Consider the following 22883-nt stretch of genomic DNA (forward strand, 5'->3'; position numbering starts at 1 on the left):
TCAGTCAGCTGAGAATACAAGGAGTTAGGGGCTTATCCCTTCAGCAAGTCTTGTTTATCTGTTAGTGTAGACATAGGTCCCTAGTATGGATATTTGTAGAGCCACTGGTATTATGAAGAAACATGATGTCAAATAGGACTGGGTCTTTTGTGGCTTAATAGTGAGCCATGGGTTATTTCCGAGCAGTTGGTAGGCTGGTGAGTGTAAGGAAAGTTGTGTGAGTATATCACGATAGCTGAAGGATTTAAGGCCTTTAATTTTATTGATTAGAAATTGTTGAGACCTTTCCAATTGAGTGATAATCTTGTATTTGTTTATACCAATGGGGGCATCATATTCAATGATGGTTCTGCTAACGGAAGTGTCCAGTGGTAAGATAACTTTTTTTGAATATTGAAGATATTCCCTTGAACATTTGTTAGGCTAAATAGACTTGTTTCCTGGCTATGGGGTGGAAACATGATGATCAAATTGAGAGACAGTTGCCCAGATAAGTACCTAGGTCTCTTATAGCAGTATCTGTCTGGAGAGGAATACCACTTAACATATGGTGTGGAAGCCGTTTTTTTTTTTTTTTTGCCAAATGCTAATATGCTGTATTTTTTGCATTTAGTTTGAGACTGCTGCAGTCAGTATTCATATTACAGCACTTCTTAGAGCAGTTAAGTTTCAGTGGATGAGCAGGAAACAGTGGATCTATGGTTAATTGTTGAACGGACTAAGCATTGAACAGTACATCATTGAATGCAAGCCATCGAACGTCCGTTATTCGAGCATGCACTTCATTGAACCTGTGAGATGGAAAAAGTAACTAGTTTGACAGCACATCCTAATTTCACTTTTCCTCACTGTAGTGTGATCTTAGAGTTTACATGTATATATAGTTGGGGGTCCATGTTGTGGGGTATGGGGGTGAAGCCCCCAACTGGGTGGGTTTAATATCCTGCTGTTTGTGGGATAGGCAAATGTTGGTGAACTAATGTTGGTGAACTAGTTGCTTTCCCATCCACACAGATTCGATGAAGTGCATGTTTGAGGAATGGGCGTTTGATAGTTTGCTTTCCATGATGTGCCATTCAATGGTTAGTCCATTCAAAGATTAACCATAGACCCAAAAACAGTGGCCAGCTTGTAGACACTAGCAGAAGTGGTAAACCACAAGTTTAGGTTATTGGCTTGGCTATCAGAAAATAAATGGCAAATGGAGAGGGACAAACACTGATCTCTGTTACCCAACTGTTTATAGTTTTATATTCAGAGAAGATACCAGCAACTTTCACAACTTGGTATCTGTTGGAGAGTCAACTTACTATCCAGTGAACAACACAGAATTTTACATTAACTTTGTCTGAGTTTTCAGTAATGCTAACATGAGGGCTAGAATGAAAAGCCTTGGTCAGGTCAAAATAAACTTTGTGCATGCAGTAACTACTGTCCTCTGCCTCTATAACACTTTCAGAGAAGTTTATTATGTTTGCAAGACAGAACCTGCCCTTCACAAAACCAAAATGATTGGGGCTAGAACAGTGAAGTTGCCTATTTCTGCATAAATGAGTTCTGCTATGATAAATTCCATAGATGGAGGGATTGATGAGCTTATAATTGCCTGGGTCTGTACAGTGACCACCCTTGTATAGGACAGTCACAGTGGCTGCTGTCCAGGTATTTGCCACAACCATGTGGACAGGCTGAAGTTGAGCAGTTTATGCAGGGGCTCTGACAGTTCATATTTTGGCTCTGATGAGAATGCAACCTGTTATATTATTTGGCCCCTTTGAAGAATTATTTTTAGCCTCTGATAAGGATTCTACAATTTGTTTCAAGGAGATTTTAGGAGAAACAAATTTTTTAGGGATAGTTTGGTCAAGAATGGAGATAGATAGGTAAAGCTAGCACTAAATTTCTCTCTTACTGTATTGGCTATATCCATGGGATAAAAATGTATGCTTTTATTATGGATGAGCTCTGCATTAATGTATATTTTTCCATAATTTTCAGTGCTTAAAACCCTTATTTGTAAAACTGGTTTAATGCTGACTATATTATTTAAACCTAAATATATATATACTCAAAAGTAATTGATCAATTTGTATTCAGAACATTCAGTTTTTAAAGATTTATCACCCCTTACAATATTCGATTGTTGGGTAGTAATAACTCTAAATGTAAATTTGTGAGCAACCAAAAAACAAATAGTCAGTCAGCTACTATACAAACGTAAACAAACAAAAAAAAAACTAAAAAAGCAGACTCCAAGGACAGTGCAAGATAAAACTAATGTGAACTTTATAAGACAAAAATCTCCCCATAGAATTTTATTATCATTAAGTCCAGTGCCACCTTGTGGTAATAGTATTAAATGACACATGTAAAATAAAAAAAAAAAAACATGAAAAACACAGCTCAAAATCGATATAATTGAAAGCAAATTCTAGTTGCAAAACAGTTAACAGATTAGAGCATTGGATAAATGAATAATTGTAACTATCCCTAATATTTTTTGTTTTTTAAATGTAAATTTATGGTCGTATTCATTATCATTCTCATGTTTCGCCAAAGCATTTGTCATAACCTAACTACATATATCAGAAAGATGTTGAGATATACATTCTCTTAGCATCCGGTTTGTTTTGCCTACATAAAAACAACTACATGATTCACAGGTTTCTAGATATACTAAATTCATAGTTTTATAGGTACCAAAACAATTAAAGGAAAAAATGAACTACCTCCCTGCGATCGAATATTAGACAAGGTCATATATCCTTAAAAAATAAATAATTAAATTTGTTGTTGTTTATTATGTCTCACTTGGTGTATTGTAATCATGTGAATTTGATTTAAACTACGTGTTTTTTAATGGTTATGATTGTTTACTAACAATGAGTAATAGACTGTTTCTTAAAATTTTTGCTTTTTAATAAATTAACTGTTTACATCTCAAGTGGAATTGTTTTCTTTTTTAATCTGATTTAACGAAGTACGAGGAAATGTGGGATAATATACTGACAGGGCTAGGTTAGTAAGAACTAAGTCGAGGATGTTAGAGCCTTTAGTGGGTATTTTTTTCTGTTTGCAATGGTACATTGGCATTGGCATTAAAATGTCTAAAATATGTTGAGTATATTTGTTTTAGGAGGTGTATATGTGCCAAAGTATTTGATTTGATATTTAACACCTGAATGGTGTTAAGGTAATTTCCATGACCTTTGATGAGGCTCTGTACTTAACAGTGAACTAATAGCTGGATTTGTTAAGGGTGATTTGAATCTCCAGGAGCTCCAGGTTTGGGCTGTGGGTAATTTGATATGAGATGATGGTATTTCTGACAAATACATATATTTGCTCAAAGTTACCCAAGGGCCTGAAGGCCTGATATACTCTAAACCCTGTTGCAGAAAGACTGTTTTCATTTTATTGAACCCATGTCTCTGTAAGTAAACAGATAAAAATGTATTTGAGTTGCATGAGGGCCTCAAATTCAGACATCTTTCTGTTTAGACTCCTAACATTGACTAGTGTTGCCACAATGTTGTCTGGATTTGAGGTTTTTGTTTGCTATGTATCAGTTTCCAGTAATGGGACAAAGACACTATGGTGGAAGAAAAGGCTTAAGCCAGTGTGCAGAAGCTGTCTTGTCAGGGATGTAAGACATCCCTAGTTAAACAAGAAGCCTTATCTACCATCAGAATGCCCAATGTTTATCCTTCTTCCAGGCTGACACATACTGGATCCCCTTAGAATGACGTCAACACCTTGGCAAGTTGTTAAAGACAATTATGTTGACTTAGTATCTAGGCATCATTCTTGGTGAAATCAAGATATTCAAGACCAGTGCCTTTCCTGCCTTATAAGTTCCACCATTTCTTTCCCCATGTCCTGCTGTGTGGAGCACTTCATGTCGTTCACTCCCACATGGGCCAGTACTAGGTCATATTCAGTTTGTCTACTTTAAAAGACATTAGGGCCCTTGTGACTTAACAGATTCTGATACCAGCCAAGCAGCTTACAATCACCTTGTCCTTGTCCAGTTTGGTGAGTGTGGAGTCTGCATGACTAGCTATAGAGTCATCTATGACTAAAATATCCCCCAGTATGAAAGCAGATTTAGTAGACATTAGGGTCTTAGGCCTGCTTTCCTAGTGACTCATGGATGATCTGTGTGGAGTCTCTGTATCTATAAATGGAAAAGTGTAAGTGTAGCCTTGTGCACTGGACTTTGGTATCTTTTAAAGTAGACATGTTCCATACATCCTTGTCATACATTCAGTTCATCAAAACTAATTCTTCAAGCTCTTCTCAACCTGCCAACCTTTCAGCTGAGTTGTCCACAGTTTTCAGTAAAGAATAAATCATTATAGAAATCTGGGAAAGAGCTCTGTGAATGCCATCCTGCACCAAAACGGTTGTCCATTTTTTAACTGTTCACTTGCAATTCAAGTTCAGATCATGCACTAAAAAAATCATCCATTAGGGATATTTTTTTTATTACAAAATTATTTGAAACTTTTATAAATCTTCTCTAGTTCCAAATTTAAGTCATAAATTGCCTTAGATGAGAAATGAGCTAGAGCTATAACCTGGGATACTATAATAATAATTGCTGAACTGCAGTATTCCAGAATGCATACCTGTCTATGGAAACCACCTCCTTTAGCCAGTGAAACTGCAACAAAAAACAATGCTGTTCTAATGTAACAAATGTAGCAGAAGTTATAGCAGCTCCTGTTGTCCCTCAAAGCATCTTAATTCTCCTCAGCATTTCCTGCAAAGGATGTCTGATCTCCTGCTGCTAGTGAACTCACTTCCATCATCAGACCCACCTCAGAATGGTCACTATTGCCAGTCTACGGCTGCTAAACCGGTCCATGGGTGTTTACTAGACTAACAGCCAAAAGGGCTTTTTTAATTTGCAAGACAGAAATCTGGAAAGTGAGTATAAACACTGAAATATCACTCATTTCTGGCACGCCACCTACAGTTTGAATTCATTCCACAATACTGTCCTATAGCTGGTCATTGTCATTGTCTACATCTTTATCAGTGACTGGATTGTCTGTTTCTAATAGCTGTAGGTGGTTAGTGCTTCTTCTACCAAGGGAGTCATGAGCAATTCATCATTATGTTACTCCTTCAGCTAATGAGAAAATGCATAAAAATGTATTAGAGAATTTATAGAGTTGTTATGATAATGAAAAAGAAATATATAAAAGAAATCAAGAAAAAATACTATTTAGATTTATTCAGAAATATTATCTTAAAGGGAGAAGAGAAGAGGTGTCTGCCTGTCTGTAAGAGGATAAGTAAAAAGAAAGCAAAACTAAATTAGGAGTGCTATAGTACAGCACATTGAAAATATTTGTAAGTGTGAAAAGAAGAAAGATAGGTGAGAATGGAAGGTAACCAAAAGTTTTCAGGAAGAGTTAAGGAAGAATCTGAAAAAGAAATGAATATGTGTGAATTGGATAAAGTACTTTAGAAAGTAGATATCGATTCATTACCAGGGACAAATGGTAAAGGTTGTGGAAAACATAAGAAATTAATAGATTGGCAAAAAGAGTATCTTGCAAAAGTTATGAATGAATGAATGATTGAAATAAGGCTTTGTTTATGAAGAATTATGTAGTAGGATATTAACATTTATACTGAAGAAAGATGAGAAAAATCAAATAAAAAATAGAAGACCCATCACATTAAACAATACAGATTATATTTTTATGAAAATAATACAAAGGAGAATGGAAGGAAGAGTGAGGGATATTATGGAAGAAAGTATATATTGCATAAACAGGAAGGGATTTCATAAATGTTTATTGGTTATGGGAGAAGTTGGGAATGATATTATAAGTAAAAGGGAGGATGGGAAGCTTAGGATAGAAGATATTAGTAAAACATTTGATACAGTAGGCCGTAATGCTTTGTGAGAAGTATGGAAAAGTATGGAATAAGTTATAAAATTAAGAGAGTGTGTATGCCAGCACAACAAAATAAGCGAGTACGAGTGTTGCTGAATGGTGGCTGAGTAAAGAAATATGTATGAAATGTGGTATAAAACAAGGATGTCCCTTGAGTGGAATATGGTGAGCAAAATAGCTTATAAAATGAAACGTGTTAGATATGTGAAGCAAAAGGATGTATTAATTCCCGTACTTCTGACATATGCAAATGATATAGCTATAACTGCTAGCAACAAAATATGGATGAAGGAAGTTTTTGTTTGTTTGTATGAATGTTTAAATGAAATAGGAATGATTTTAAACAAATATACAGTTAAGGGTTTAAGTAATATGTTGAAAATGTAGGATGTATATTTTTCAATGAATGAAGTGTCTTTGCTAAGGATAACATTTAAGGAAATGATGTAGTTATAATGCAATGGGAGGGTATGATAAAAGAAATATGTCTTATGTGGAAGGTGTACAGATTAGCAGTCCAGAAAAAGGTTAATCTGGTACATGCATTATTAATGGGGAAAATTGCATATATGTCAAATGTTTATATTATTCCAGAAAAATACAAAAACTTTGCAAATGGTATTTTCTTTCATGTGGGGTTCAAGATTACACCCAGTAAAAAGAGATGCGTTGTTTATGAGGAAAATGAAGGAGACTGGGCAATTAAATCCAGTTATAAATTCTGCTTTGTCACGTTTATGTACAGCGTCAAAGTTTGTAAAGGCAGAGAATGGAGAATGTTTAAACATGAATTTAAAAAAAATTGGGGAGATGATGAAGATAGTAAAAATGTATGTATGTATGCACATATATATATATATATATATATATATATATATATATATATATATATATATATATATATATATATATATGTATTATGTAATTAATATATATATTATCTATAGACATATGCATCTACATATATATATATATATATATATATATATATATATAAAATATATATACATATGTATACATATGTATATATAATATGGCTTTGCTTACCTTTGTTGAACAGTGCTAACATCAACATGCATAATGTCAACACCAGATAACAGAAATTATACATGTTGATATACTACTAAGCATGTGCCAAGCATCAATCTTAGTGCATGCAAAAACTTGTCAGCAGAATCCAATTTGCAATTGGGGCAAGCCCCCCAGCACCTCCCACACTCCCCACTAATTATATATTCTACACACTCAAGACTCAGAGAAAAGGCAAATTCCCCAACCCTGATAATCAGCCGAGCTGTTGCTTTTGTCAACAGATGTTGACCATCTGTTTAGTCGCTCAGAGTTTTGTTTGAGAAAAGTAGCAATTTTCATACATATAGAACAATTTCAACAAAATTGCAGGCAGTAGGTATGTATCACAATGTAAACTGTACAATAAAGTCTCATTTGTATTCACAAATGTGAATGCTGATTGGACAATTCCACCAGTTCAACAGTCCAACCAGAATGCCCATTGTAAATTCAGCTTATACTTACAGAAACAGCTCCATCCAGACTGATCATACCTACTTCTTTTTACCATTTCAGAATTTCACAGAACATCTTTTTTCCTCATAATTTTGCTCACTGACCGAACTTTTACAGTTACTCGATAATGCCAGACAAGTTTCATACATCCTGTTGTTCAGAAAAATGCAAGTTGATGCAAAACCTCACCATCTGTTGACTTTTAAAGTGAATTAGATTCAAATGTTAAAACTATGCTTGATTATGGCCCTTTCCTGCCATATTTTTGGCTATGTCTAAAACTCAGGCTAAGCGATGAAATGTACATCATTGCCTAATAAATGTAATTTAATATTCAAAAACTTGCAGTCTGATTGGCTAGACCAACCAGTGTTGTTGTCTTTCGGCTTTTCCCGGTTATGGGTCGCCACAGCGGAACTCCGGTTCACTAATGATTGGCAGTAGATTTTCACAAACGCCGAGGTGCCAGCTCGACGTTCAACCTTCAACGAAGGCACGTCCATTTACGTATGTCTTTCGAACGCCCACCCAACCGCGGGGAGGGCATGCAGACTCCACACAGAAGTATACTCATTGTAAATTGAGTGTTCAACCAGCAGAAAAAGTTCTGTTAACTTGCTTTCTCTGCGCCACTCAGTGGAAAATGTAAGATGTAAAAAAAACACTTTCTCCATGGAGCAGAATAATACAATACTTCTGGAAGTGCCCCTGCAAGCAGCTCCACAGCAAACCTAACAACCTCTTACATTCTAAACAGAAGTGAGTGTCATTATTTAATAACTTCGGTCCTCAGTGATTTGCCAGAAAACCACTGCTTTGTGAAGAATGTAGCAAAAAGTATGAGGTAAACATCTATATATTGTGCAAAAATCTAGACAGCGTGGTATTCTTCAGAGACCATGTAGATTCTGCACAGCAGACGCAGAAAAAACAAACAAATGCAGCAATGCACTGCGCACCATTCTCACGCATAAACAGAGCATGCAAAATACATATCTTCCATTCATTAGACACCAGAAACCGGTGCAGGAACACTAAAGTGATTTTATACAGGGACATTATATATTATTATTCTTATATAATGTCATTGTATAATAGCAATAATCCAGTCTTGTGTATAGGTAACACAAGATTTACCCACAGTTTGCTTTATTTAATCACTCCAGCTGTGGGAATATTCCACTTTGCCCACACCCAGTCATGGCTTTTTGCTAAAGTAAATAAATAATTCATGTTAAATATATTTTGCTGCTTCAAAATACTAATTTATTGAATAAAAAACTACTAACACAATTGAACGAGAACACATTTCATTGAAAACTCATTCCACTGAATTATATTTCATATAAATTTTTATATGCAGTAAATATCCACTCAAAAAAGCATTTTTTGCAGGGGTACAATCCCCTGAACCTTCCATGTCCCTGTTACTTAAATATAGTAACTGCACAGCTACATAATAGATGAGGAAAAGAGAAACTACTTGCACAGTGAATCCCTGCTCCTGCTGCAAAAAGTCCTGTAGATATGGAAATACAACACAACATTGGACATTAGATAATAATTTACTTTGTAATTCCTGTAATCCAAAACCACATCTGCAGTGAGTTTTTATAACCCTGTATAGTTTTCTGTGAATGTTAATTCAACCAAATGAGCTTTCAGTAAAATCAGGTAATTCTATGGGCTAGGCTTGTAAAAGCTCCAGGGCCATTAGCCTAGTACACGCCTATGAACCTATGAAATTAAATACACCCAAATATGTAGGTTATGAAAGCTGAAGAAATTTAGAAGCCTAAAGTGGTAAAATGGTGGAAGTTTATTGAGGGTCCAAAGAATACCAAATAAATAAGAAAACAAAGAGATAAAATTAGTGTAATATGTGTAGAGATTATAAGAGCTAAGTTACACTGTAGAGAGGTAAGGAGCTTGCTTAAAATATCTGAGATATGTAACGAATAACTGATTTTGAAGAGAGCTGTGTTTTCTTATTTAACTGTGATTAACAAAACAGTAACACTGACAGTTTTCTCTAACATGCTTCTACAAGAATTTCCTAAAATCTTCTGTTGTGATGTTGGAGCTGATCTCCTATGTTATTTTGTCCCAGTTGTCCGGTGTTAACTTAGAAAATGACCTTTTGGCTACTGTTAGTGTGTAAGAGATCAAATAAGAAGGACAGCATTTGTATTTCTGGGTGTACAGGCTAAGTTTGTATAATGTAGGAATTGTTCAAATGGAGGATAGCAGTGATCATTCAATCATTTAAAAAGTATTCAGTGGAAAAGAAGCTGGACCTTCAACTGAGAGCCTATTAATTTTGTTTGTTGTAAGACAGTGATCCTCCTTGTGAGGGCCAATAAGAGTTAATATCTTATTTTCTGTCCTCTGGAAGCCTAAAGAAACTCTTGAATGAGGGTGCAGCTGCTCATGTTTCAATGCTCTGCATTAACCTTTGTCTCATTTTTTGTTCCTTAGGTGCTGGACTTTTCCTGGCCCAATCTTCATGCCCCTGCTTTAGAGAAGATCTGTAGTATCTGCAAGGCTATGGACACATGGCTTAATGCTCATCCCAGTAATGTGGTCGTCATTCACAACAAGGTAAGGTAACTGTGCATCATCTTACTATGACTGACACTCAAAGTAAGGTAAAACAGTGCAGGATATCACCTTCTTCTTACCCTGTGGGTGTCCAAGGTTCACAACTAGTTAAGATACAATGGTCCACTTTCCATTTCTCAGCAAGGTATAAGAATTTAGAGGTTTCTACATTTTCAGTAGGGTAGAATGGTTTTGGAACCCTTTCATCATTCATCAGTAAATTAAGATTGTCTGTCCTGCTCCCTTTTCTGTCTGGGATGAGTAGGGGATAAGTATCTGCAACCGTCAGCTGCCAGTCAGTCAAGCACTGTCCCCTGCACTGTATCCTATAGTCAAGTCAGTAAGGATGTAGATGCCAGTTTGAGGGTCTGTACAGAGGAGCAGATGAGCTAGCTTCAAGTCTGGGGTGAGCTGGTATTGGCTATTCACTTTCACCTTCCCTCGCTGCTTCCTTCAGCATCTTATCTCATTTTAATTAGTGCAAGATCATCAGGATCACCACCAGGGCTTCATCCCTCCATACACAAAGCTGGATGAGGCACTGGTTTATTTCTGTCAAAGTTAAACCTCTTCCACCCAGAGCCATCAAATCTGAATGACTAGACTCTGTAGTTATGCTGATCATTAAGCATACTAACTCATCTTATCTGCTTCTCAAGTGGCTGCCCATTGCCAGGTTTGAGACAATCTCACATGCTATGAGAAAATCTACTTTGAAATTGTAGCTTCTGCTGTGCAGGTAAACATGTACAGATTTCCACAGAATAGAATGCCAGAAATCAAATCCCTGATATGTGTCAAAGCCTTACACTCATGTCATTTCCAGTCTGGGCTGGGATTCCCAAGAGGCCTGGTGCTTTCCTATCTTTAACTATCATCTCACTGCTAAATTAACAGAAGATAAAATGCAGCAGAAAGAGTAAGCCAGGGGGGTGCAGGGTGTGGTGTACACTTGTTGTCCTGGTCATGAGATCTGGGTCCTGTAAGCATATTTTCATCAACCTCTTTGTTGGTGGCAGATTATTCTGTCATGAATTGATTGCTGAGGTCAAGCAGCATAGAAGATAAGATATTAGTTAACTGCTCCTTACCTTATGTAGACATCATATTTACTTGCCTTTCTAATATGAAACAAGTTGCGCATGAGTCAAGTTGTCACTTCAACAGTGACAATCATCTAGAGCCAGGGATTGCCCTGCCAGGTGGGTAGGCCTGCTGCAGTTGTTCTTCCGTACCATACCATCCAGATACACAAAGTCAGACACTAACACACACACCTCTGGGCATTTTAGTGTCCAGTCCACCTACTGAATATCTTTGAAATGTGGGAGGAAACTGGAGCACTCAGAAAAAAACATACACAAAAGCTGCAAGGACATGCAGACGACCTGAAACCAGAATTGACTTCAGGAAATGATCCAGCAGATTTGTCTACCCTAAATAAGAGGGCAGTCATCCCAGAACAAGGGATAGGGAGTCAGCCCAACACAGAAGAAGAGAGTCAACCCTAAGGCAACAGAAGGGTCAGTTTATCCTTGTAGCTGTTCATTTCCATTAAGTCATCAGGCCCACCCATTCTGTTTCCCAGTCTTAACCTAATTTCCTTTCCAAAAACAGCCTACAGTTCCCTGAGAGGTGGGAGAGGCTGTTGAAGTAGTTTGTCTCAGTGGAGCTCTTTGATGATGTTCCACTCAGTGTCATCTTAATGCATGGGCACAATGGGCAGTTGCCCGGGGGCCCCATGCTAATCTATGTATATTGTGACTTGCTGTTAATAAATAAATGAATACTACACTATACTAAATTATAAATATTTGAAGAATTATGAAAATGATGAAAAATGTGATATTAGAAAACTTTGTACAGTAGAGCGTCGATTATCCAAATTGTCAGTTATCTGACTGCAACCATCCTAAAATGTCAATTATCCGAATGCAGTGGCAGCCTTCCTAAAAGTTGCATTTGTACATTTGTCACCTCTTCTTCCTACCATGTGGAATTTTACATAATGTTCATTGCTGGCTTACTGCTTCCACAGTGAAACAAGTACGTGTCGTCCAGATTTTGTGTGTGTGTGTGTGTGTGTGTGTGTGTGTGTGTGTGTGTGTGTGTGTGTGTGTGTGTGTGTGTAAAATGCCCCATTTTCATTTTTAATCCTGTGAGTGGTTGTGTAAGTAGGGGTCCCAGTGCACTGCTTTGCTCGGGGGCCAATGATGCTAAGACAGCCCTGGTTCCACTGAAATAAAGATGGGCAGGCAGAGACAGATTTCAGATACGCCAACTACCTTAAATGTGACCTGACATATGTGTGTCATTAAGCTTCCTGTTACTTGTGTATGACATCTGTCTCCCAGCACACAGCAAGAGAGTCAGGTGACAAACCCAACTTTTAATTTGCTGGTGCATTCAGTATTCTATCCTACTGCTTAGGCAGATGATTCAAGCACACCTAATCAGAAAGGTTACAGGACCTGTGATTAGTGTCCATAATAATGAAAGTTTCCTCTCCTAGTCCTTGCTACTTCCTGTTTGTGAATGAGTGCAGTTATTGAACCTCAGGTCTATTTGAAGTTGTTTTCTTTCTATATCTACGGTCTCTATTAGAACACAATTAAAATGACACATGAAAGAAGGAACAAATCCACGGAATCCCATACAGTTGAGATTAATAGAATGGGCTTTAGACAAAAATGTTTTACATGTGGGACAGGATCTCCCATACATCCCATGCATGGGGACCATAACCCCTGCACCCCCCCATCTAATATAACTACTTCCAAGGACATTAAAGCTTAGAGCTAATTGGGAAACTTCTCTAGTTCTTTAGCTCTGACAGAACAGTTTTTTCAAGAATTGTTATTAGGCATGCATACATACAAATGTCTCACAGATCTTTCTGTAAACATAAAGAATGCACATTTCCATATCCTGTTTGAATGACAGCAGAGGAGCCCCCTTTTCCTTGTGCAGGATCATTACCAACCAGTTCAGGTAGTTTTCTTTTTGTTTATTTTACCTCCTGCCTCTGCCAGGTTTGTAGTTTAGTGGTAAAAGCTGTGGCCCTGAGACAAGAAGGACACTGACAAATTTCTTGAATATGTCTTGCTTGAAAGTCTGCTGAACAATTATAGTCAAGGGGCAATCTAGCCAGCATAAAAAAAAAATCATTTTATTTCAACCGCTATGAATGTTGTTATAGCAGCCACATTTTCCATGGCTAGAACAGCATGTAATGTTCTTAGATCTTTACATAGGTTTCACTAACCCTTTAGCATTTCACTGTAAAACCGTATGTGTTGATTCTAAGAGTTAAATACAAACATTAATACTGTAAGAACAATGTTCTTAGAAAATACAGTAGTATTTAATATCATTGGTTGCATAAGGTATGTCCAAATTAATTTTTTAAAAGCCCCATGATTTATAAATCCAGAAATTATCACAATAATGTAACAAAATATCTGAACTGTCCCACAATTTGCTAGAAATTACCTTCTCCCTGGTTATAAAACTGAATATTGCCCAGGGTGCTGTATAATCTGTTTAACTAGGCTGTTAATGTCAGTCACCAATTTTCATCAACTAAATATGCTTACTAATTACAGTTTCTAAAGTGTGTTCCTTTCTCACATGAAAAGTATTTCAGCCACATAATAAATATGTTGTCCTTTAACTCAGGTGAACTCTGCATTTCTAGGTGTGGTTACAGCTAATACAGTTACCATATGTGCTTCTGCAGTGGGAGGGAGAATTCTGGAAAGAAACAGTCGTAAGGAAAGCCTTGTGGATGAGTCCGTTTTGCAGATTTCAGTGCACTAATGAGCTATTCCTAATGCATTTTGTCAGATGTGATAGAATGTATAAAAACGTGTTTCAAAATTCTGAAGTTTGCATTCATGTTAGATCCCCAGGGTTGCTCATTGCGAAAGTTAAAACCAGTCTAATGCTAGGTGTAATGACTTTAAGTATATAATATTACAATACATCAAGGCAAAGTTGTGGACAATTCATATTTTACCCCTGGAGAAATTATATGGTTTCAAAAGACACAATCAACATTTTGCATGCAATTCAACTGTCTTGTATTTCTCAGACATCTGGCTGAACTGCTTCTCACAAATATCTCGTTGTCATGTCACAAACATCTGGTTGTCATGTCACAAACATCTGGTTGTACTCTGCCTCCAAGTCATCTGCCCATCTGACTACACTACAGCCATTTAAGCCGCCAAGCCTGCATTCAGTTCGTTTGTATAAAACTATAGCAAACAAATAATAAGCATTATGTAAGTACAAGAAATATATATGTGTGTGTGTGTGTGTGTGTGTGTGTGTGTGTGTGTGTGTGTGTGTGTGTGTGTTTGTAGGGCGGTGAGAGATGTGTGAAATGATTTTCTAATCTTTTAAAACATTAAAATATACATATCATATCAGGAGTAATGCAAAATGTAGCTCACAATTTTAGCTCAAGTGAGATTTGCACTGTCATGTGCAGTACCATTATTCTGAGTGTCCACAGTTAGTGCATAGCATTAAGACTGAAAGCTTGTAATGAGCTTCATGCTGTAGTCTTTGAGTTTATTTCCTTCAATCTCTGTTTTCCTTCTGTGTGATATTTTTTTAAACTGTTGTTGGATTGTATGTGCAGTAGCAGAATTACAACGTTTTTTTAGTAGTTTTAGTTGTCCGCATAGCAATGCAGGGAAATTAATTCAAGTGGATTTTTTTCTGTTTGGGAAATCTCGATTTACAGTGGGCACACTGACTGTTCTGCCCAATCATCGTGCACATGTGTTTGAATAATTAAGGCCATTTATTGTAAAATTGAAATGATAGTACTTAGACCTGTATAGTCATAATGTTTAATGTACATAGTATTCATGCATTTTCATAATACAGTTATGTATGCACTACTCATTTTTTAATTTTTTTTTGGGCCGTGCAGAGTAGGCTAGCAGTAGCCACTGGTTCCTCTTCTCAATCCCAAATACTGGGTGTCAGTCCTGACCTACAGGGCTAATCTGAAATCCTCTTGTTGACAAGAAGAGATTGATACATCTAAGTGCAATATAATACTCATGATCACAGGTTTTTTTTTAATATGCTTCATGCCAGAATCCCATATACAATGATGCAATGCTGTTAAGGCTGATAATTTGTGTTGCTGCATGCCCTGCTAGTTTATAAGCATGGAATACATACCCTGGTATCAATTCCAGGATGGCCATCCCCACAGGAAAGGGGATCCAGTAGAATACTGTCACATGTCCTAGCCTTCCATTTTGCTGGGCTTGCTGGTCAATATATTAAAATAACACATAATATTTTTGCATTGTCATAATATTTACAGCATGGATACTGGAAGGAAAATGTGGGGGAGCATAGTAAAGAGAGAGGAAAGGCTTGGAAAAGTTAGGGGGACTAATGAAATGGGTGGATGTTTCTGTAAAACAAAAGGAAAAGAGAGAGAGTAACAAGGGAGAGAATGAATAAGTGTATGAGACAAGATGGGGGAACATGTCTTAATGGCAAAGAAAATACTGGGAGAAATGTGGGAATACAGACATAGTAGAATGTTAGAGCATTGTTATCGATGATGAGTACAAAGAGCAGTATGCAAGAAGTGGTGAAGCTGACATGAGGAAAGATGGAGTAAGTGACTGGTACAGCTAGGAAAATGAGTGATACAGGCATATGGGCATAGGAATTTACAGCTTATGCTGTAAGATAGGGGTTGTTTATTATTAGCTATAAGTTTTAGTAGCAAGGAGACACAGGAGATGTAATGAAAGAAAAATGAGAAGTACAGAACAGATATGTGGCTGAGCCAGGTATGGAAATAAGGTTCATAAGGAAAGCTGATGGGAGAATGCAGAAGTCAAGGAAGGCTTCAAATGAAAGAAAGCATGCAGGAAAAAGTGCAGATAGAAAAGCTGGACCAGACTAAGAAGGAATACTAGTTGGCTAATAAAGAGGTTAAGAAAGGAGGTGCAATAGCAAAGAACAAGACATCAGAGGCACTTTGCCAGTTTCTGGAAAGTGACTTAGTAGATGGCACAAAGAGACACCTATAGCAATCTTATCTTCCCCTCACCAAAATACTTGCAAAATGTATTCAAAAACAATTTTTAGAGTATCTCCTGCAGAAAGAACTCTTATCCCCTACACAACATGGCTTCCATCCTTCCCATAGTACTAACACTGTCCTTCTAACCTATAAAGATATGGTCAGTACAGCTAGAGATAATGTCAAACTAATCTTAAGCCGTTGATACAGTTTGTCACAGTAAACTTCTTCTTCAAATGTCCTTACCGTGTCTCTCACAGCCCACCCTTTTGTGGTTCAAAAGCTACCTGTCCAATAGGTATCAATCAGTAAAATGGTACTCCACACTCTCACCTTCCCTCCCAGTCACCACCGGTGTACCGCAAGGCTTTATCCTTGGTCCCATTCTCTCTAAAATGTTCACTAACACACTCTATACTTCCATACAACAGGCAACCCTAATAAAATAAGCAGATAATTCTACTCTCATTTGCATATCGGACAACATGGCACACCTCCAAAAATTACCCAGGAAGCTTTAAAAGCCACTGAAATATGGCTTTGTAACTCCCAACTCATAATCAATCCAAAAAAGTCGAAACTACTGATTTTTTCCCCAAATTCCTCTCTCGTGAAAAAACTAAATTTAAAGTCCTTTCTATTGATAATACAGCCATTGAAGTCACTTCCTATAGCAAACTATTAGGGTGATCGTGGATAATAATCTTACATTCAATCTGCATATACAAAATTACATAAGAAAAACTCATCAAAAAGTAGGGATGCTTCACAGTGCCAAAAACTTTCGCACTGATGCAACTAAAGCTACACTTGCCACTACTTATCTCCTCCCCTCTCTTCTTTATGGCGCTCCCATCGTTACTACCCTCCAGACTTCACAAATATTAAAGCTTGAACAACGCTGTAACAAAGGTGCTAAATTTGCAGCACATACCCTTTCAGAACCCACAACTGTATAGCACTGAAATGCCTAAATTGGTTAGAACTGCCGCATCAGCTAACACGCACAACTTTTTACCACCTATAAAATCATCAGTTATCCATTTTCATGCCCAGCACTAAAAAACATTCTACACAACCATGTTCCCAGTCTCTCATTGCGATCCAGTGACCAGAAACTCCTGTCTATCTACAAACCTAGCACATCTGCTGGGCATTGTCTGTTCTCGTACAAGGATGCTAAGGCCTGGAACTCCTTATCTGTATCCATCAGGTCTATACTCTCCCTCTCATATTTCAAAACCACTTTGATGGACTTCCTAGCTAAACTCTATCTCTCTTCTTGCTCAAATTCAAGTATGTTTTCATTCCTTATACTTCCTTACTCTTCCTCCTTCACTTACTTCCTTACTTCTATCAAATTCTTTTCCATGACTTTCTCTGTAAATATACCATAAGTCCATTTTTCTCTCACTTCATATTGCAGTTCCTATTTGTATTAGACTAACTTACCTTTAATTTCTCTATAAACTGCCTAAAATTTGTCTAAATATTAAATGATTGTGATTTATTTGTATTGATTTTAACAAATGTTTTATATTATATCTAATTTATTATAATTATTTAAACCACAGATGTTTTTGTTTTATTTCTGAAGATTGTAATATTATTGTTCTTAAAATGTTTTGTAATAATTTGGAGCGTTTCTCCCCAGGCATCCACTGAAAAAGGGCTGCTACCCAGTCAGACTTTCCCAGTAATCAAATGTCAATAAATAAACAAGTAAATTAGGTTGCAAGGCAAAGACAGAAAGATAAAGAAGACAGTCAGACACCCTTCATAAGGCATGCAGTAAAAGCCTTCTCACCAGTCCACAGGAAATCAAAAACAAATAGAAAGCAGCAGGTTCATATGAGGTCAGAGCAGACATGATAAAAATGTTGGGTGAAATGGGAGAGAAATGGCTTCTGAGGGTACTCATATAAGTGTGTCGAGAAAGGCATATCCCAGTTGACTGGAGAATAAACATACTAGTGCCAGTGGTGAAAAACAAAATAGCATCCACAATTGTGGGCAGTATAGAGGCATGAAAGTTCTGGAGAGGGTGACTGATCAACAGATACACAGAGTAGTATAATGTAAGATGGGAGATGAGCATTTCGGATTCAGATCAGGATGTAGCACAACTGGCCCGATGTTTGCAGTGAGACAGATACTTAAGAAGAAGCTAGAGATGATTAAAGAGTCCAGTTGGTCATTCCTAGACTTGGAGGAAGCATATGACAAAGTCCCAAGAAAGCTGGTTTGGGCAGTCCTGCAATGTTTTGAAGTCCGAGAAACATTGGTAGAATTACTGCAGGCTATGTACAAAGACCGGATTATTGAAGTATGAAGAATATTCAGTCTCACAGAGGGGGCTTCCAATGGGAGTGGGTATGCATCGGGGTTCAGCTCTGAGCCTGCTGCTGTTCATACTGATGATAGACTACATTAGCAAACAGGTTGGAGGGGACAAATCAACAAAGATGCCATATGCAGATGATGTGGCATTACAAGCAGAGTTTGAGCAAGAACATCTGCAAAGGATAAGGGAATGGTATGCAAAACTGATGGCACATGGGATGAAACTGAGTACAAATAATACAGCTATAATGACAGCAACTGGGAGAATCAGGAGATGCTGAAAAATGAGATAGAAGGAAAATAGTGGAAATGGTTAACTGCTTTAAGTATCTGGGAGGGGTGGGCAAGGAGAAGGGGAGTCAAAATTAGAATCAGAGGGGCTGCAGCCAACTGGCATAGAGTGTCAGGGTACTGCATAACAAAGTAATGCCAAAAAAGCTGAAAAGTAAGATGTACAAAACAGTGGTGCAACCAGTACTACTGTATGGTACAGAAACCTGGGTAGTAAAGCCAGAGCAGTCGAGAAGGACCTGCAGCAATTAGGCGTGACTATTGAAGAAAGTAGTAGAGTGTCACTGAAGAGAGACGGATGATGACAGCTGACATAATACCCTAACCCCATGTAGAAATTGGGGAAAAGGGGATTGATGATGATGAATTAAATCTTTCATATAATGTAAAAAAGAGTTTCTCTTCCAAAACAGCTTGTTCATTTTGGTTACACAGGAGTATAGACATTGTTAGTAAAGTAAAAGAGAAAAGAACAGGCTTTGGAAAGACTTTAGACATGAGTATACTTCTGTGAAAGTTGAAAACGTTGCTGTTAAGATTTCAGGTAGATGAGAGAAATTGATAAGCAGAATGAAAAAAGAACAGAAACATCAGAAGATAAAGTTCATGATTAGATAGCATGTTTTGACATGCAGCGAACCTTGGACACATCCATCATTTAGGTGGAATTATATATGTAGCTTTGTGCCCCTTCAGAAGTACTCCAGCTGCAATCTCTTTATGCAAGGTTAGGGATGGCTGTAGATAACCAAATACTCCCCTATGAAATGAGAGATGACCTGCAATTGCTTGAGCCTCACCACCTAAGCTGCATTTTCATTTAGTTAAAAACTTGTCTAAAAGCAGTAAATGAAGACATTAGGGTAAGTCTTATTTTGTGTCTTGCAGTGAACATTGACCTTCATTGGCAGTTCATGCATTGCTGTGTTCCTGTTTATCCCTACTGACTCTGAAATGACCGTTTGAAGAATTGTATGTACATCCCACAGGGTAAATGTGCTCAGATCTGTTGAAATTACATTGGAAACATGGAAGTGCTTTTTTTCATGTCATAGTTATGATAGAAACATCTGGTAATTTATCAGTTCTGATGATTATGTAACAAAAACGTTGTCACTTTGTATACCTCTCATACGTATAGTCCTAAAAGATGCATAGGGGGCCTTTTTGATGGTTAAATGGAACCTTTTTTACAGTTGTAAGTTCAACCAAGGCAAACACTTGCAGTGAATGTGCTACCATTATGAGTTTAATGGGTAATACTAGAAGAATATCTTTATAATTGAGTCTCTAAAAAATACTAAAAGAATATCTTTAATTATGAGTCTAATGGGAAATACTAAAAGAATATCTTTAATTATGAGTCTAATGGGAAATATTAAAAGAATATCTTCAACATTTTAATAGTACCTTTACTTTTTGGCTTTCAACTTGGCCATGTGTAGCATACCACAGTTTTTTCTGCCACTAAAACATACTCATATGTCCCAAATACCATACCATCAGTGGTACAAAGCAAACTCCATTAGTATACTACATATAAACCAAAAAGCCAAGGAAACAGTGCCAAGCAAAATAACTTCAAACAAAAATCCAAATGAAGGCACTCAGAATGAGAAAAGCAGTTGTATCCATGAACTTTATTACACAACAAGAAATGAAATACCATAAATGCTTAACTTAATCATCAGTGCATATACTACATATGCATAAACACATTCCTGAGGGTTTATATTTTCCGTACATTGGTCAGGCATTTCCAGCAAATCCTTGAAATTTAACAATGTCTTTTATCCAACGGTGCTTATTCAAAAACAGTAAAAAACATCTTTTTCTAACAAGTCATATCAGTAATAAGAATGATCGCCACCTGGTTCCACATCCATGCCGGTAAACTTGCTTCGACCTCATGGTTAAACAGTGCTAATCATGGTAAATCTGCATTATCAATGTGCCTGGTGGAGATCATTGAATAGTAAGTATAATACTGACTGTTTACTGCTTGTAGTGTTTCTTAGACATATGATATTTTGAATACATATCTGAATAGACTTCCATTCCTTCATATTCCTTTACTACCGCCATCCTCTTTCTCCCCTTTCTTAGCCTTGCAGAAATAGAAAAAAAAAGTTTCAACACTGCTTTGTTACAATAATTAAATAATGTTTCTTTCCATTCTTCTACTTTGCTGATGGTTATCAGTTTTATAGCATTAAGGGATAATACAAATTGTTTTAATGATTGCTTTGTATGTTTTATATTCAATTTAAAACCTTGAGCTTTAGATGATTTTATAATAACTGTATTAGCTTAAAAATGATCTGATAGTAAAAGTAAAATTGCAAAAATAGTCTATAATGACCACATTTTTGTTTTACAGGGAAACCAAGGAAGGACGGGAGTTGTTGTTGCAGCCTACATGCACTACAGCAACATTTCAGCAAGGTATGACTGAACATGTTTTGTGAAATACAAAAAAAAACTTGAGAAACAGTAAGGCAAATGATGTTACAGATGTGAAAAAAACACCGTGTAATTTCCCTTAAGAGTGTATTACATTATCTGAGACTGCAGACATGCAATTTGACAAACATGGAAGAGAAAGAACATAAAAAGCAGAGCTGTTTTTAATGCAGTCGCAGTAACTCAAGTTGTACCACAATGTGCTAGTCAGTGATGCCCTTTGCAGGAGATGGAGAAATTTTCTCTGATGCAGCATTTCTTCCTGAGTAACATATGCCAGGCTTGACTCCATAACAGACTCTGAGACCCTCACTTGTGAGTCCCAAAACATTAAACACAAGGGTGTGATCAACAAGACAATATGTTTAATGCTGTTTAAAGTATCTTTGCACTGTGTTTGTCCTTCTGAACCCTAATGTGGAGGGCTGCACACCCACACCCCTGCTAGTTATGTATACTATGAAATCTATATGAGCGGAGTACTTTGAGGTAGCACAATTTTGCCTTTCATATACACATAGTGACACTTTCACATCACTGATCAACATTCTCTCTGACTCTCAGTTGTGAGTCTTACATATACAAATGACACACATGCCAAATTTAGATATGAACCTGTTCTACAAGACACATTGTTGACAAGCCCTTGAGTGACACCTTTCCCATTTCAGCACACTGTTCAGTACTGAACATTAGCTCGTGCTGCATGGTAAACATTCGAAGTGAGCTTCCAGATCTTTCCTCCTACTCAGGGTATCGCATATCTAGATACTGCATGGCAGTCCCTCCCAGACCTGTAATCACTAGTCAGCCTTGTAATTTTCGGTGAAGATAAGTACCTTCTTTAGTTAGCAGCTAGCTACCCAGTCTAAGGCTCTTGGCTCAAGGCTGGAATCCTAATGTGTCTTACCTGCTTAACAAAAGTTAAAATAAAAGTAAGATAATATTCTGTCCAGATGTACTACATCTGAGCTACGTATACTTAATATGAATATGAATATTTATAACATCTTTTCTTATTTATTTCCTTTAGCGCGGATCAAGCTCTTGACAGATTTGCCATGAGGAGGTTCTATGAAGACAAAGTGATTCCAGTGATTCAGCCATCCCAGAAGAGGTCAGTCTTTAATTTCCTTTGTGATAATTATTGAGGTTTTGTTGTGTGGTTAGTAAATTAAGTTGCAAATATAGGAAAGCTTTCTTGTGTTATAGGTATTGTAAATGCAAAGTTGGGAGTTGTAACTTACATTCAGAATATTTTTCTGGCAGAATATAGCAAACAGCTGGTGTTTTTGACTGCAGAAACTGTGACCCACCAGCTGCTAGATAATGTGTGTCACACTTTCTCAAAAAAAAAAAAAATGGAAGGAATGATCCTCAGAAAGGCAGGCCTGTGAGTCTGACATCTCAATCACATAAAATGTTGACAAAAATTAAGACAGACTTCTCACCTTTCAAGGCAAACAAGTATTTCCAGTGCAGAACATGGGCTAGCACTAAAGCTGAACCACAGCAATACTGGTTAAAGATGTGTTGTCAATAAAATTATGCATATTTCAGTGCCTAGATTAACTAAACAATACAGTTCATACCATGCATACACAGGAACCAGCTGCTAGATAATGTGTGTCACACTTTCTCAAAAAAAAAAAAAAAATGGAAGGAATGATCCTCAG

At 37.0% G+C, this 22883-nt stretch overlaps 1 protein-coding gene across 8 annotated transcripts in view; it reads left to right on the forward strand.

Moving 5' to 3' along the window:
- TNS1 (tensin 1) overlaps positions 1-22883 on the forward strand; it is a 2530757-nt gene that overhangs the window by 1440077 nt on the left and 1067797 nt on the right. For all 8 annotated transcript variants that reach the window (XM_044075133.1, XM_044075132.1, XM_044075134.1 and 5 more), the window contains 3 exons: positions 9921-10043; positions 21125-21189; positions 22241-22324. In XM_044075133.1, coding sequence (XP_043931068.1) covers positions 9921-10043; positions 21125-21189; positions 22241-22324 — 272 coding nt within the window. The remainder of the gene's footprint in view (positions 1-9920; positions 10044-21124; positions 21190-22240; positions 22325-22883) is intronic.

This window comes from Protopterus annectens, chromosome 6.part0 (assembly GCF_019279795.1).
Source record: "Protopterus annectens isolate FY-2018-M chromosome 6.part0, PAN1.0, whole genome shotgun sequence".
Taxonomy (NCBI): Eukaryota; Metazoa; Chordata; order Ceratodontiformes; family Protopteridae; genus Protopterus; species Protopterus annectens.